Raw genomic sequence first — 14,932 nt, 5'->3', positions numbered from 1 at the left:
AGTCACAAGAGGATCCCCCTCGGCTTGGATCCACTGTGGTGGCCCAAGGCTGCAGCCCAGGGGCAGTGGAGGTCTCCTCTGCCTCTAAATACTTCTTCTGTACTTCTACTCTGCGCAAGCTCAGCTATGCTGGTAAGGGCGTGGGGCTCCTCAGGTGACGGGGTGCTTGGCTGTGAAGCAGGAGGCACACAGATCCCAGGGAGGCTGAGAGGAAATCCAGGGTCATCAGAGGTGATGAGGGCTCTGTGGAGGAGCCTGGGCAGGATGGCTGAGCTGTTCCGAGGGCGTGGATGCCAGCTGAGTCTGGGTGTGTGTGTGTGAATACTGCTACTACCATGGTGGGGAAGTCAAGGAGCAGGGGCCGGAAAGGTCTGGGCTTGAGGTGGAGGGAAGAGGGACCAGATTAAGCATCTTCAGAGGAAAATGTAGGCTTTGTCTTTGCCTTTGCTTCCAGAGAAGGACAGAGTTCTGCATCATACACCTCCAGCCTGAGAGCAGGACCATCCAGCTCAGGTGCACACAGCTCACACATACACGCGCCCTCCAGGCACAGCCCTTCTCAGTGCACATCAACCCCAAGCACGTGCTCCACAGTACTCTCCTGCACCACAGCCCCATTCCACAAGGAATGCACCACCGATATTCCCAAACTCACACTCCTCATCGTACACGCATCCAGCCGCATCCCTCACATACTACAGCCCTCATCACCATACTCCACAGCCCTGTATACAGACACCGCTCCAGTATACCCCCCCACGCACATGAAAAGCCCACAGATGACACCACATACACCACTCCGTCCTACGGCCAGTGGACACCAAGCTCACGACATTGCTATGTCGTGCCAATGTCCCTCTCTCGTCTACCACACCTGCTCCCTCAGCTTCCGGCATGGCCCATGCATGTTATTATGATTTTAATTTCCTTTTTCAGGAATCCGGAGATTTCATCGAGACACTGCCCAGCCTAGACCACCCCTAGCCCAGGATCAGGAAGAAGGAGAGACCGCTTCCCCATCACACTGTGTCTCCTCCTCACCCTCTTCACTCTGTAAGAACTATCTGCACCCAGACAAAGAGGAAAGGGGCATGAAAATACACTACATGCAGGTACAAGTGAACAAGGGTGTCGCTGTCTCCTGGAAGACAAAGAAACCCTTGGAGTTGCCTGAAAAGCAGCTGAGGATAGAAGAAGTGACCCTTCCTGAGGATGTGTGCGCAGTAGCCACTGACCCCTCTTCTGATGTGTGCACCGAAAGCCTCCTGTCTGACAGTGAGCCCACTGGGGAGGAGAAAGAGTATGAGGAAAGGACAGAGCCAGGCAGCCCATCAGGGCCACCTGCCGTCGAGGAGAGACCCAGCGCCAAGACAGCGGACTGGATGCTGACCATGGAGACCGGCTTCAGGTGCATGGCCTGCTGCCGGGTCTTCCCCACCTTGGAGATCCTCCAGCAGCACGTGAAGGGCGGCGTCCTGTAGGGCTTCAGCTGCCGTGCCTTTCATCTCACCATGGCCCAGCGGATGGGCAATGTGGAATCCGAGAGCACCCCTGAGGAAGAGGACGAGGAGGAGGAGGAGGAGAACGAGGAGGAGGAGGAGGAGGAGGAGGAGGAGGAGGAGAAGGAGGTAGAGAAGCAAGAAGAAAAGGAGAATGAGGGAGAGCAGCCCACGGGGGAAGGCCCCAGCCCAAAGAGACCCCGCAGGCAGGGTCTTTTCTCTCCTTTGAGTTCCAAACAGCAACTGAGATTCATGGGACAGAAGATCCTGGAAGACGGTGTGGCCGTCCCTTGGAAGAGGTAAGGCTTGAGGCTGGCAGTCTTCTGAGCCTATGTCACGAGGGCCCAGAGGAGTCTAAGGGAAGGGGCCGCACACATGTGCTGGTTTACCTAATGGCTCTGCAGTTGCATCAAATGGGACACACCCAGCACTAAGAAAGGCATTGACCTCTGTTGACGTAAACAAGAAGGTGGAGCCTTTTCCTAGGAGTTTTCTCAGGGTCTGCACGATGGACCTCAACTCTTAGAGGACGTACTGCCAGCAGCTCCTTCTCGGCAGAGAGAGCCAGGAGTGGTCTCAAGAGAGGACAGGGGCCCTTGCAGGACCAGAACTTTGAGGTCTGAGAGCCTTGGGCCTGAGCCGAGATCTCACCCGGACCACTGGACCTAGCCTTCTGTGACAAAGGGGAATATGAAAGAGAGTCACGTGGAAATGAGGTCCCCCGAGATATGGAAATGTTCCAGAACCTTCGTTGCGTGGTAGTTGATCTGGAGCCAAGCTCACTGTGGTGTGTGTGGCTCTGAGCATTAAGGCAATGCTGGAGGGTAACCCTGACCAGCAGAGCTTGGAGTGCTTCTTGTCTCTTCCTGTTCTACCTCATTTGTTTTATCCCTTCCAGGGAGAAGAAAGGACCCTCGGGAGAGTAGCAGACAGAATGCCGTGGTCTGAAGGAGGATGAAGGGACCGGCACTCAGTCTAACATCATATGACAATAGAAGCGTCCTATGCAATAAAGGGCATTTTCCAAACCTTTCCTGGAGCTTTTATTTAATGACATTTTTCTATCTATGCATCTATCTGTCATCTACATCTGTATCTTTCAAGGTTTGTGAACAAGCTTTCACATAAGCACTAGAGACGTCCGCCAGCATTTTCCAGAAGAGGCCTGCAAATTGCTGGGGACTCCTCACAAATAGGGAACGGCCACAACCCCTGCCACACAGACTATGCGCGTGGCCCTCCTGACGTACTCCCACTCTCTCTCTGAATTTCCCAACTTCTGAGATGAGGGTGCTGACTGGAGGCAATGATCACGTGCAGGCTGAATCTTCTCCAGATTCTGATTCTCTTCCTGGGCATATCGTCCTTAAGCACAGTCTCCATGTCCCTGGCCACACTGATCTCTCTCCTTCAGTCCTTCCCTCCCTCCCTCTCCTGCCTCCCAGTGCAGAGAATACTTTTTTGCATTTGAGACGACATTTATTTTTGGTTCACAGAATTCTCACCTGTTCTACTGTGGCCTCCGTTGTGAACATTCCAAAGCTGAGACTTTTCTGTTTTTCTCCCTCATTTCTGCTGAGTCTTTACCTTCCTAATGCAGTGAACTCACAGTGCCTAGCTGACTGGATGGGGAAAAAAATCCAGGGAGCAAAGAGAAATAATAAAAGAATATATCAGTTAATTTTTCATAGTGTTATCCAACTACATATTTTTAAATTTTGGAATAATATTAGGAATCTTCTCTTTATAAAAAACTGAATTATCGGGCTTCCCTGGTGGAGCAGTGGTTAAGAATATGCCTGCGAATGCAGGGGTCATGGGTTCGAGCCCTGGTCTGGGAAGATCCCACGTGCCACGGAGTAACTAAGCCCGCGTGCCACAACTAATGAGCCAGCGCTCTAGAGCCCGTGTGCCACATCAACCGAGCCCACGTGCCACAACTACGGAAGCCTGCGTGCCTAGAGACCATGTTCCGCAACAAGAGAAGCGACTGCAATGAGAAGCCCGTGCACCACAGCCAAGAGGAGCCCCCGCTCACTGCAACTAGAGAACACCCGCTAGCAGCAACAAAGACCCAATGCAGCCCCAAATAAATTAATTAATTTTTAAAAATTGAATTAGTTTCAAGGGTACAATGTATAAAAGTACAATAAAAGCCCCCCTTCATAACCCCCCAACCCCACTCTCAAGATGGAATCGATATGATGTGATACAATTTATAGTCGTAGTACTACTCCTCCTCCCACCACATCTGAAATCCTCTGAGCCAGGTGCAGCAGCTTCCTTTCACAATGCTAGGACCCGCCACAAGACACATGATAATCCCTTTGGACATTTCAAGGAGCGGCACCAAGGGAACAGTACCGGGGAAATGCCACTGACAGCTCAGAATATCCATGGCATTTCTAGAGCCTCGGCACTGCTCTCGCTCTGGGAATGAAGGTCCAAAAAGCACATCGGAGAATGTTCATAGTTGTAAACAAGCTCCACCTTTGAAACACAATCTACATAGAACCACATATACAAGCCTGCACGATGGATGAAGCCAAGGTCTCCTCCATGATTTCCCTTCTGACCACCTTATTGTCTCCTCAACCATAAAAGGTGAACTTGAAACTCAGGACCTTGCCTTGTCACCAGAAACATCCAAGCTTGGATCAGTCTTTCTAAGACCAGATACTTGCTCTCTGAACTATTAGAGACTTGTCACATACACACAGGTAGAACAGGATTATTTCTATCTACCTGGGGACTTGGAGTCTTTCACATTGCTCCTGTTAAAACTCTCACAACAGCAAAACTTTACCTACAAAGGGTTCAAGCTATGACACTCCCAACTTCCACAAACCTCCTCAGCTCTTGTGAGTCACATGCAGCCAATTCCAGGAATTGGAAACATGGTTGTGAGGATGAAACTGACTTTGGGGCTCCCCTTGGATATGGTCTTCCAGACTTACCAAAAGGCCATTAAGAGGAAGGTTTACCCCACCTCAGGGAAACCCGAGGCAGTACTTGCAGTCAAGGGCTGGCCATGGCTTCTGAGCTACATCCAAAAAGAATTTCATACTGTACCTGGATCTGCTGAAGCCATTTCTGACTGTCCGAGAGCCAGCATGTACCACTCCTCAACTGCCTCCATTGTGGATCATCAGTAGGGCTGTCAGATTTAGGACATAAAAATACAGGATACCCAGTTAAACTTGAACTTCACATGAATAATAAGTCATTATTTTTAGTATAAGTAGATCCTATGAACTATTTGGGGCATACTTATCTTCAAAATGTACTCGTTGTTTTTCAAACATTCATATTTAACTAAACAGTCTATATTTTATCTGTCAACCCTACTCAGCAGAAATGATGGAGGCTCATAGAGATCCAGGAGACGCCTCAGCGCCTCCTCAGCTTTTATTTCTACGTCCTGGACAGCGAGCACGAACCTTCCACTCCCAGTCAGTGGCTAGAATGGAGGATATTCTCTGTTTTAGAGCTTTTTCTACTTCTCATTGTTATTATCTTCCTTATTTTAAAGAGATGTTTATTTTTTCCCAATCTCAATAGCTCATCCAAAAGTATTTCAAAGTTCATTAGAGAAGGGAAAAACAATATGGTTCTGAAAAGTGAAGGAAACCGCCTGGTGTTTAGTAAAGAAGTAGTAGGGAGACTGAAAAAGCCAAACTTAATAAGCAGATCTCTCCAAGGGTATTTTCAGAGCTTGATACCCTCCCACACCCTGAAAATATTATTACATCAAGAATGTAGAACTGCTAACCAAATGTAAGGCTCCCATATGATTCTATCAAACTGAGGATGCTTCTTTACTAAGCAGTGAGCACACTTGCTGTCCCAGGGACCTTGGCAGTTGCAACGTAGGGCTCTTCCCTTTGGGATGGAAACAGCAAGTTTTCCTGTGGTCTACACGCTGGCCCCAAAAATACTACACTCCCAATACTTGTCAACTTTAAGTATTTTTCTACATATCTCCATTTTTCTGTTACTATTTGGACTACATCCTAGACTTGACACTACATAAATTGCATTCAAGAAGCTATTTTTAAAAGTTGGTAGGAAACCTTAAATCTATGGCTTGCAGTCCCTGGCTTACTTTCATCCAGGTGCATAAGTGTTTTCAAAAGTAGTCAGGTTAGTTACCCCGTATCACAGCCCCACGCTTGTGTCACAGATATAAAAATGGAACATGATATTTAAGGATTTAGTTGCCAAATCATCAAGCCTCCCAGACAGAGGCAATAGAGCAAAATGATTACAGAGGCATGGATTTTGATTTGCTCCAGTGTCTTGGGCAAGTCACTTGGCCTCTGTATTTATTTGTACTTATCTGCACTTATCTGTCACTTGGGGGTCATAATTGTACCTGGTCCATGGGTACGCTGTACAAATGATCTGTAAAGTAGTTACAAGAAACCGACACAGAGTAAGCACTCCACAGACATTGGCTATTAGCTATTGGAAATAGTTCTCCGTGAAACAGATGACTTTATCCGTGGATGACTCGGTGGGAGACAGTGAATCACAGAATCACAGCATGTTGAAAGTGACCTAGTTCACACTCTAATGTGAAAAGAAGAAAAGTGTGCATGGGTAGAAAATGTCTGAAACTTTACACAACAAAGAGTTCATCATGTTAACTTGGAGGATTAGAATAAATCAGGAAAGGAGGAAAGAAAAACTTGAGTGTAATTCAATTTCTCTATCATTTGTGTTTCTACACTGAGACTCTGAATACACTGGAAGTGCAATTTTTTTTAATGTGGCGGGATAAAGGTTTTCAAGTTTTCCTGATCCATCCGTATTATTATCTCAGAATTGCTGGCATTTCTTGCCATCTTTGGATCTACACCCATGTGAGTCAGTGGGCCATTCTGGACGGAGGAGATAATAGAGCAGAAGTGAAGTGAGAGAAAAGGAGAGACAAGATTTTCTCTTTTCTCTTCAAAGAGGAAAGGTCTTTGGAATGGGAACAACTCACAACCAAACTTTGGGGAAAGGATGTGATGGAAAATGAGACAAACATCCTACCCCTGTGATGAGAAGGATTCCCTGGGCTGGAGGGAGGGAGGTCACAGGTGGCTGGACAAGGAAACCAACTAGGGAGAAACACACACAAGTGCAGAGCAAACACCCTGAGGCCACTCAGCCTGACTCCATGCAAACATGTGTCCAGCAGAGAGCCCTTCACCTGTGGCTCCCCAGCAAGACAGGTACCTCGGGGGTGCCAACTCATTCTGAGTCCATTATGCCTGGCCATTCATAAACCGCTGTCTAACGTGTGAGGAATAAACTCTCAATGTTTATGAGGAAATTGGGGAAGGAGATTGAAAGGTTACTTAAACGAAAAAAAAAGAAGTTCAGGAAGGCAAGATGGTAGAGAGACAAGAAAAAGACCTTAAAAGATAGAAAGGATTTGCCAAAGAAGAGAAAGCAAAAGAAATGATTCCGAATGGGTTAACCTGCAGCTAGGAAGTTAAGGAAGATTATTGATGGGTGAAGACTATGGAATAAAGTGAATAAAATTTCTCAGAAGTTGCTGAGAATATGGTAAGCAGCATGATTATCAAATTATGAATTGGCTGCAATGGCATTCTAGGGGGACACTAGGAAGGTGAAGCAAATGTTCCTGAGATGACAGTAGCAGGTGGAAAGTTGTTTCAGGGGAAGATCAGTCTTGCAGAGGGTGTATCAGAGGAGGGCAAGTGTGAGCAAGCAAGGAAATACTAAGTGTATACGGTTCCTTCACTGAGTGCACCCAGCCCTGCGGTCAGCCTTGAGAACAAGCAGGACTTCAGGTACTGGAGCTACATTTCAGTCATCAAGACTTGAGAAGACACCCTTAACTCAGGTCTTCTCTTCAAACTCCATCTTTCCTTCTTGACCTTCATTTGGCCTCTTCCCTTACCCTCCAGCTGTGGACTGAGGCCACAGAGCAAGATGGGTCACTAGTGTCCTCCATCCCCTGGCGACTGTGGTTCACATCAGTGGAGTACCAAAGGCAATAACCAAGTAACAGACACAAGAGTGTATGAAGAAGAAGAGATTCTGATAAGGCTTTCTGTGACAGTGTGGGCCAAGTCGGCTCTATATGGCTGGTATCACGTGAATTATGAGCAGCCTTAGGGGAGAAGTCCTCAGAAGGCAGAGCCTGGCTCTCGAGAGGCTCTGCGTGCTCACAGCCCACTCCAAGACCTCAGTTACAGCTTCGGCCCCCAATATCTCTCCCTCTGCCTGCTCACAGTTTTTGAAGTCTTCTTTCCTCCACATTTCTCTTGAGAGGTGGAGGAGGAAGATGAGCTTCAGGCCAGCTCAGACTCCCCTGGGATCCCAGCAGGATGCCTATCATTAACCTCCCACCTTCTAGGAAGCTCCTAAGATTTTCACATTTGGGGCAGTTCTCATTTCAGCTGTGCTTCAAATTGCTGGCTGGAGACGGCCTGTTGGAAGGTGGCTAAAAGCAAGTAGCAATCCTTCGGGCAGCCTGGCCCTTCTCGACTGTCAGTCATCTTCAGGGATATTCTGGGAAATGTTGTTTGTTCTAGAGAAGGGAGGGAAACAATCCAATTGTCCAATAATGCTTGAATGGAAAATAAATGATGCTATATGCATGTGATCACATAATATCAAACAGTCAAAAATCAAAGACCTAGATCTCTATGGATTCACGTGGATAAATCTTGAAAACATAATATTGATTGAAAGAAAATAAGATAAACAATGTTAGATTGTGATAACAGGTATGTAAGTGTTTAAATATTTAAATCAATTCAACATATTGCTTCTATATATAGAGATGCAAGAAAATAAACTTTATCCAAAGAACACATTATTTACATTTAATATGCTCATTTATCTAGGAGACCCAAAAGAACCCACAGATAAACTAGCAGGAACTAATAAGACGGTTCAACAAGGCACACACATACAAGATCAATAAATTTAAAAAGTCAATCAGGCTCCTCTACACTGGCGATAACAAATTAGAAACTATAAAAGAAAATAAGAAAAAAAGAAGATCTAAAAATTGTCACAAGAGCCGTATAAATTATTTAGAGCTAAGCATACGTAGAAGGCAATATAACTAACGAACTGAGTACGAACAGTTAAACTCCGCCCAACCCAAGGTTAGGAAGAGACTGTTGTTACTTTATGAGAACAGACCCTCTTCTTAAGGAGCAGATCAGTAAGTGAGAGTGAATCAAAGAAACACAGCATTTGAAAAGTCAGCTAGTCCAAGCCTCTTGATCGCACATACAGAAGCTGAAGCCCAGATAGGTTGAGTTACTTGCTAAAGGGCCCAATGTCCTGACTCAAGGACTAGCATTTTTCACTCAGTCGCAAGACACAATCAAATGCAGTACCTTGGAAAGAGATGGGGAAAAAATGAAGAAATCAATTATATAGTTCCTCATCTTTAAGTACAGAAATAGCCGTGACAAAATTACACGTATTGAGGGAAAATTGAAGTGCAGAGTTTAAAATGTCAATAATCCACAGGGAAACTGGAGACCATTTAAAACATTCATATTAAATCTCTCTAGAAAAGACATTAAAAGATCTCCAATCAAAATGTGAATTTTATAATAGACATGGTATGATACAATTTATAATAGATATGGTAGGAACCTTTCCCTTTCACGGGAAAGCTTCGGCTGGGAAAAAGGAATTGTTCTTGAAAATGGGGCCTGTGCTATTGCAGACACTGTGCTCAACCTAGGTCCACCGAATGCTCTGATGTCATCACTGAGGTCACAGAATTCCACTGTGAGCCTGGCAACCTTGCAAACATAACAGCCCTGGTGAGCACTAGGCACTACTGCTGGTTCACCAAGTGGTACAAGTTTTTCAGCCATTTAGGAGACTTGACTATTTTTGTTTGTATTGAATCATTTCAACGGATTGCCCAAGAGCCAAGAAGGGCCAACCTGTAGGGAAGAGGAGGAGTTGGACATCTCTTGAGGCATCTTCTAAGGGAGACTTCTAGTTGGTACGATGGAACGGCGACAAAAGAGGAAACATCTGGAAAATGAAGAGTCCCAGGAAACTGCCGAGAACGGAGGAGGTATGTGGGGGGCAACTTGTCTGGGGCACATGGGTTTCTGCCAAACTGAAGCTTCTCTAGGAAGCGGGGGACTGAGAACGTGTCACCTGTGAAGCAGGGAGCGAGAGACCTTGTCTCACTGATGCTGCCGTATCTATCCGGAGGGTCCCTGTGGTGTGAGACGGCACAGAACGGCCAGATGCCCCCTGGGAGATGGGAGGTCAGCTCCGCTGGTCTGAGGACTCTCTCCTGGGGCAGCCGGGCCTGGAGCTTTGTCGGACTCACAGCAGGCTGCATCCTGCTTGCACAGACCTAGAGGTGCAGCTTTTCTCAGTCCCCGATTTCTCTCTTATGCTCTTGGATCTTTCCTAGGGGTCATGAGGTGGGGGATGTGAAGGATGCAAGGATGCTGAGAGAGACCCATGAGTTGCTTGGCCTCTTTTACCAAAGTGGAAAGAGAAGCCCCATGAGTTGAAGGCCCTGTTGAAAAATATCTTGACAAGTGGAATGCACTTTGAAAGAAGATTGTTTGTCTAGGGATGGTGTCATATTGAAAGCAAGGAGGTTTTATTCCTTCAACAGGAAGAATTTCCCAAAGGAGATCAAGGGAAGGGAAGGGTTTTCCAGAGACTGAGAACGCGTGAGCGGGGGTGAGAAATGGCCTCAGGGTCCTGCGGGGAGCTCTGAGAGCCACGGGCCATGTGGTGCCTGCGTGCATTAAATGTAGGCGAGTAGCTTGCCCTGGGAGAGGGGTGGTCACCCCAGAGCTCCAGCTAGAGGCCTCTGCCCCAGATTAGAGCCCAGTAGCTCCTACCAGGCCCAGGGCCCTGGAGACTGTAGGATGGGCCCTGGGAATGGAGCTCTAGACAGCAGGCAGATTTCCAGGCAGTGGCTGGGACAGGCTGGGGAAGGCAATGACTGCCCCTGACCATTCAGAATATTTTGCCCTATGTTCCTGTGTGTGTGTGTGTGAGTGTGTGTGTGTGTGTGTGTGTGTGTGTGTGTGTGTGTGTGTGGTAGTGCAGAGAAGAGCGAGATGAATGGGGGTAGAGTGCTTACCAGATATAAAGTCTGCGTGGTAAAGTTCTTGTCACCCTGCCTGGACCTGGCTGACACTCGGTGTACGTAAGAGTGTATACAGAATTCTTGTTAGGGGTGTTTTATGAGACAGTAACTCATACACCCATGTACACTCTGATGCAGCAAAAATATCACACACCCCACATATAACTTCCTTAGTAAACCACACACAGCACATGGAGGTATATACACGCATCCCTCCTATACTACGTTCTCATACAACCCACCTGTATCACAATCCTCTCCTCCAACACCAAACGCTGGAGATGAGATATGTATATAGACACACACACTATATATATAGGACACACACACACACACACACACACACTATATACATGTATCTCCTCAACACTTGCACAAACACAACTAACTTCAGCCATCTCTAAATACCTCTATAAGAACCAGTCACGTGTCATACACACCACACTTATAACACATTCTTGAGTAATGCCAGACCCGCTTTGTACAAACCACAGTAAACCACAGTCTCAGTAACCCATGTCAGGATTGCCAGAGAAAATATGGGCTATCCAGTTCAATTTGAATTCTAGATAAAGAACAAGTAATTTTTCAGTATCCGTATGTCCCACATATTGTATGGGCTATACTTACACTAAAACTAAGTCAGGCCAAATACTGCATGGGAATACTTACACTAAAAGATTATTCTGGGTTTATCTGAAACTGAAATTTAACTGGGTGCCTTGTATTCTTGTTCGCTAAGTCTGGCAACCCTTATATACTTACCACCAGCTGATGTATTATATATTTATTGTAGTTTTGTTTAGTGTGTGTCTTCCCCTACTAGAATGTGCAGCGTTACCAAAGACTACAACAATGGAAGAGTGCCGGATACACAGGAGTAGCTGCTTACTGAATCTTGGTGAATGAATGAATGAACACACACCATAAATACAAGCCACACCATGTAATGAGGAAACGTTACATGTCCCAGAATTCCTGACTTGTGAACAGAAACCATGCACACAAAGGCCACAGACACAGATAGACACGTCTGCACTGTGCTCCCCATGCCAACCCCACACTTACCACAGACTTAACTGATACACATCACTCACTCTTCCCACACACTCACAGTCACCACCGAGGCCTACATTACCAACTAGACAGTGAGAGAATAAGTATTGATTGGAATTAAATCCTGGAGGATCCACTGGGAACCACACTCTCAGCTGTGTGTATTCACTGCACCTGACACGTGTCACACACTCAGTAAATATTTGTGGACAGAAGACTGATGAACCCACCCTGAGCCTTTCATTCCTCCCTCAGGAATCTCGAAGTCACAAGAGGATCCCCCTCGGCTTGGATCCACTGTGGTGGCCCAAGGCTGCAGCCCAGGGGCAGTGGAGGTCTCCTCTGCCTCTAAATACTTCTTCTGTACTTCTACTCTGCGCAAGCTCAGCTATGCTGGTAAGGGCGTGGGGCTCCTCAGGTGACGGGGTGCTTGGCTGTGAAGCAGGAGGCACACAGATCCCAGGGAGGCTGAGAGGAAATCCAGGGTCATCAGAGGTGATGAGGGCTCTGTGGAGGAGCCTGGGCAGGATGGCTGAGCTGTACCTAGGGCGTGGATGCCAGCTGAGTCTGGGGGTGTGTGTGTGAATACTGCTACTACCATGGTGGGGAAGTCAAGGAGCAGGGGCCGGAAAGGTCTGGGCTTGAGGTGGAGGGAAGAGGGACCAGATTAAGCATCTTCAGAGGAAAATGTAGGCTTTGTCTTTGCCTTTGCTTCCAGAGAAGGACAGAGTTCTGCATCATACACCTCCAGCCTGAGAGCAGGACCATCCAGCTCAGGTGCACACAGCTCACACATACACGCGCCCTCCAGGCACAGCCCTTCTCAGTGCACATCAACCCCAAGCACGTGCTCCACAGTACTCTCCTGCACCACAGCCCCATTCCACAAGGAATGCACCACCGATATTCCCAAACTCACACTCCTCATCGTACACGCATCCAGCCGCATCCCTCACATACTACAGCCCTCATCACCATACTCCACAGCCCTGTATACAGACACCGCTCCAGTATACCCCCCCACGCACATGAAAAGCCCACAGATGACACCACATACACCACTCCGTCCTACGGCCAGTGGACACCAAGCTCACGACATTGCTATGTCGTGCCAATGTCCCTCTCTCGTCTACCACACCTGCTCCCTCAGCTTCCGGCATGGCCCATGCATGTTATTATGATTTTAATTTCCTTTTTCAGGAATCCGGAGATTTCATCGAGACACTGCCCAGCCTAGACCACCCCTAGCCCAGGATCAGGAAGGAGAGACCGCTTCCCCATCACACTGTGTCTCCTCCTCACCCTCTTCACCCTGTAAGAACTATCTGCACCCAGACAAAGAGGAAAGGGGCATGAAAATACACTACATGCAGGTACAAGTGAACAAGGGTGTCGCTGTCTCCTGGAAGACAAAGAAACCCTTGGAGTTGCCTGAAAAGCAGCTGAGGATAGAAGAAGTGACCCTTCCTGAGGATGTGTGCGCAGTAGCCACTGACCCCTCTTCTGATGTGTGCACCGAAAGCCTCCTGTCTGACAGTGAGCCCACTGGGGAGGAGAAAGAGTATGAGGAAAGGGCAGAGCCAGGCAGCCCATCAGGGCCACCTGCCGTCGAGGAGAGACCCAGCGCCAAGACAGCGGACTGGATGCTGACCATGGAGACCGGCTTCAGGTGCATGGCCTGCTGCCGGGTCTTCCCCACCTTGGAGATCCTCCAGCAGCACGTGAAGGGCGGCGTCCTGCAGGGCTTCAGCTGCCATGCCTTTCATCTCACCATGGCCCAGCGGATGGGCAATGTGGAATCCGAGAGCACCCCTGAGGAAGAGGACGAGGAGGAGGAGGAGGAGAACGAGGAGGAGGAGGAGGAGGAGGAGGAGGAGGAGGAGAAGGAGGTAGAGAAGCAAGAAGAAAAGGAGAATGAGGGAGAGCAGCCCACGGGGGAAGGCCCCAGCCCAAAGAGACCCCACAGGCAGGGTCTTTTCTCTCCTTTGAGTTCCAAACAGCAACTGAGATTCATGGGACAGAAGATCCTGGAAGACGGTGTGGCCGTCCCTTGGAAGAGGTAAGGCTTGAGGCTGGCAGTCTTCTGAGCCTATGTCACGAGGGCCCAGAGGAGTCTAAGGGAAGGGGCCGCACACATGTGCTGGTTTACCTAATGGCTCTGCAGTTGCATCAAATGGGACACACCCAGCACTAAGAAAGGCATTGACCTCTGTTGACGTAAACAAGAAGGTGGAGCCTTTTCCTAGGAGTTTTCTCAGGGTCTGCACGATGGACCTCAACTCTTAGAGGACGTACTGCCAGCAGCTCCTTCTCGGCAGAGAGAGCCAGGAGTGGTCTCAAGAGAGGACAGGGGCCCTTGCAGGACCAGAACTTTGAGGTCTGAGAGCCTTGGGCCTGAGCCGAGATCTCACCCGGACCACTGGACCTAGCCTTCTGTGACAAAGGGGAATATGAAAGAGAGTCACGTGGAAATGAGGTCCCCCGAGATATGGAAATGTTCCAGAACCTTCGTTGCGTGGTAGTTGATCTGGAGCCAAGCTCACTGTGGTGTGTGTGGCTCTGAGCATTAAGGCAATGCTGGAGGGTAACCCTGACCAGCAGAGCTTGGAGTGCTTCTTGTCTCTTCCTGTTCTACCTCATTTGTTTTATCCCTTCCAGGGAGAAGAAAGGACCCTCGGGAGAGTAGCAGACAGAATGCCGTGGTCTGAAGGAGGATGAAGGGACCGGCACTCAGTCTAACATCATATGACAATAGAAGCGTCCTATGCAATAAAGGGCATTTTCCAAACCTTTCCTGGAGCTTTTATTTAATGACATTTTTCTATCTATGCATCTATCTGTCATCTACATCTGTATCTTTCAAGGTTTGTGAACAAGCTTTCACATAAGCACTAGAGACATCCGCCAGCATTTTCCAGAAGAGGCCTGCAAATTGCTGGGGACTCCTCACAAATAGGGAACGGCCACAACCCCTGCCACACAGACTATGCGCGTGGCCCTCCTGACGTACTCCCACTCTCTCTCTGAATTTCCCAACGTCTGAGATGAGGGTGCTGACTGGAGGCAATGATCACGTGCAGGCTGAATCTTCTCCAGATTCTGATTCTCTTCCTGGGCATATCGTCCTTAAGCACAGTCTCCATGTCCCTGGCCACACTGATCTCTCTCCTTCAGTCCTTCCCTCCCTCCCTCTCCTGCCTCCCAGTGCAGAGAATACTTTTTTGCATTTGAGACGACATTTATTTTTGGTTCACAGAAT

At 48.0% G+C, this 14,932-nt stretch overlaps 1 protein-coding gene across 1 annotated transcript in view; it reads left to right on the top strand.

Moving 5' to 3' along the window:
• The window catches only part of LOC309816137 (protein FAM170A-like), a gene marked incomplete at both ends in the record, with an annotated part of 168,937 nt that extends 155,411 nt beyond the window's left edge, over window positions 1-13,526 (top strand). Inside the window, one exon of the mRNA XM_082646800.1 lies at window positions 13,380-13,526. Coding sequence (XP_082502926.1) covers window positions 13,380-13,526 — 147 coding nt within the window. The remainder of the gene's footprint in view (window positions 1-13,379) is intronic.
• Window positions 13,527-14,932: the final 1,406 nt, after the last annotated feature.

Source organism: Mesoplodon mirus (assembly GCF_964341445.2).
Source record: "Mesoplodon mirus genome assembly, contig: SUPER_14_unloc_2, whole genome shotgun sequence".
NCBI classification, from domain to species: Eukaryota; Metazoa; Chordata; class Mammalia; order Artiodactyla; family Ziphiidae; genus Mesoplodon; species Mesoplodon mirus.
Note: the sequence above shows the minus strand (reverse complement) of the source record. Positions and strands in the feature narration are given on the sequence as shown.